Source organism: Lactuca virosa, chromosome 2 (assembly GCF_052849685.1).
Source record: "Lactuca virosa cultivar CGN04683 chromosome 2, Lactuca_virosa_CGN04683_v6, whole genome shotgun sequence".
In the NCBI taxonomy this organism is placed as follows: Eukaryota; Viridiplantae; Streptophyta; class Magnoliopsida; order Asterales; family Asteraceae; genus Lactuca; species Lactuca virosa.
Window position 1 is genome coordinate 2,638,226 of NC_136427.1, and position 2,584 is coordinate 2,640,809.

The 2,584-nt window shown below is 34.4% G+C and overlaps 1 protein-coding gene across 1 annotated transcript; it reads left to right on the forward strand.

The window, feature by feature from the left end:
* The first annotated feature begins 835 nt into the window (after positions 1-835).
* LOC145156224 (Cysteine/Histidine-rich C1 domain family protein) lies at positions 836-1,999 on the forward strand. Its single transcript, XM_079075686.1, has 2 exons — positions 836-1,247; positions 1,333-1,999. Exons 1-2 carry the CDS (start codon positions 875-877, stop codon positions 1,809-1,811), a joined length of 852 nt encoding a protein of 283 aa, XP_078931812.1. The 5' UTR covers positions 836-874; the 3' UTR covers positions 1,812-1,999.
* The last annotated feature ends 585 nt before the right edge of the window (positions 2,000-2,584 follow it).

Consider the following 2,584-nt stretch of genomic DNA (forward strand, 5'->3'; position numbering starts at 1 on the left):
ATTCTAGATCCAATAATCACTTGTTTTTTTTTAGTTGCTTATTGAACACGTCCCAAATTTAAGTGGGGAACTTACATTTATTCCTTATTTGACTTTTGTTGTATATTAACATGCAAACATGCATACTTTATATGATTGTTTCCACAAAGAAATGTATAAGCATCAAATAATCAGAAAAGAAAGATGCAATCTTTGTGTCACATCCGTGCCTAACTTAAAATTTTTACTTTTTGTTTTAAATTCTCCAAAACTATCAAATACCTCTATTATTAGTCTTTCTAAACTCACACATATAAGTTAATCCTTAAGATGCTAAATCAAATGAATGCCGAATTAATAATGTGTACAGTATTTACAAATGAATAAATATTTGAAACCAAATATTATAAGTTTAAACAATATGTAATTAGGGTGGTTCAAATTCGCCATGAACCAAGTACGTAGACAAATAGTTAATAATTTTGGTCGAATTTTTTCTTGTATGTGTTTCTTTATAACATTAAATAATGATTTGAACCACCTTAATTACGTATTGTTTAAAATTACAATATTTGGTTTCAAATATTAATTCATTTGTAAGTACTGTACACATTATTAATTTGGCATTATTGAGGGAGGTTTTACAATCATTTATCCATTTAATCACAACTTAATAGAGAAGTAAGCTTTTTTTTTGATACTTTACGTGGTGGGTCAAACAAATCAAACCCAAAGGCATGCATGTAGCTCCGCCCCCACCAATCAGTTCATTAAAGCATCTTTGCATGATTTTTACTTGCAAACAATACAGTAATCAACTTTTTAACACCCATAAATATTCTTCTCTAATCCAACACTGAAACACACATGCATCTTTTAGTACATTGAGAAAAACATGAACAAAAGAAGCTCCTTCAGAAGATCCCAAACATTACAACCAACGAACTCTGCTCCTTTAATGGCTATGGCTATGAATTCACCACCCCAAACAAAGTCTCTTTCCATTAACTTTCCTACTTCTCCTGATCAGTCTCTTTTTGGAGAACAGATGCATCACTTCACTCACTCCCACCATCCAATCTCTCTGGTTAACCTCTCGGAGCTCTTCACCTGTTCTGGCTGCAAAGAACGTGGCGCCGGCAAGAGGTTTTCCTGTCAGGAATGTGATTTCCAGCTTCATGATTTCTGTGCTTTATCTCCTCCTCTTCTTAAAGCTCACCCCCTCCATGTCCAACATCAACTTGTATTTCATTCCAAACCAAAAACGGGTATGAGAGAAACGATCTCACTTGCGCTTTAGCTTTTCTTCGCTAACAATTTTGTTTGAATTTTGATGTTTGATGTTTGATGAAGGTGGGATTCGATGGCCGACTTGTAATGTTTGTGGCAAAGCCACGAGAGGCTTTACTTTCAGATGCAACTTCTGCCATTTCCAAATGCACCCATGTTGTGCTATGCTTTCTGACCAAATTAACTACCCATCTCTTCACAACCACCCCCTGAACCTGTTGCCGCTCTTAGCCTCCGACGACCAACTGAACTCATTCTGCAGAGAGTGCAAAAGAAAGAGATCCGGCCGCCTTTATGGATGCAGGATCTGTAACTACCTTCTTCATGCAGTTTGTGCTAAGGATCTGATCAACGGGCTTAAAGTGAATGGCATCAAGAACTCCGAGAAGCCTAGCGTGCTAGGACCTGCCGTCCGGTTTGCATCACAAGCCGTTGCTGAGTTCATTGGCGGACTGATTGACGGTATAGGAGAAGGTGTGGGAGAGGCTCTGGTTCAGAACGTGACAAGGAGTGGTCGCCGTAATAGAACCAGAGGAATATAACTCGGAATTTGAAGCTGATGCATAACCTACTTTCCTATTCAATTATATTTAATTATTCATACATGGATTTGGGTGTTGGGCATTATTTACTTTAGAAAAGGTTGTACCATTTTCATTATAAATTTGTAAATCCAAAGATGGGACTAAGTAAAGTAGAAAGTAAATGTATTTTAATATACGGAATCTTATTATTATGGATCATGATTCATTTATATTACCTTATTATACACATTAAAGCCTTCTATTTACAATAAGATAGGATATGTAAATAAGTTGTTAAAATGTGCATAGGGATGTAACCGATTCTGGAATCAGTCCGAACCGAAAATCGAAAAGCTATAAAGCTTAGTGAATAACTACTAAAATAACCGTAACATAACAATGTATAGCATCAGATGTTAAAATAATTTATCACCAACAAATAAATACTATATCAAATATATTAATTTTAACATATCTACCGGGTATTATTTGATGACTCTTTATGTGACCTGCAAGTATCATTTCATCTAATTATTTTCTTATAACACCTTCAAGCTTAACCAAGAATCATCACTACAACTATACACTCTTCCCGATATACTTTATCCAAAGTCAACACAGTTATTTATTACATGCTATTCATTTCATCATATTACAACATATCATCCTTATTATTATTATTATTATTATTATTATACATATATATATATTAAAGTTACCTTGTTATTTTTTGGCAGAATTGGTCCGTGTATTATTATTGGGCTTCAAAGTTAGGAATAATAAATTTGGAT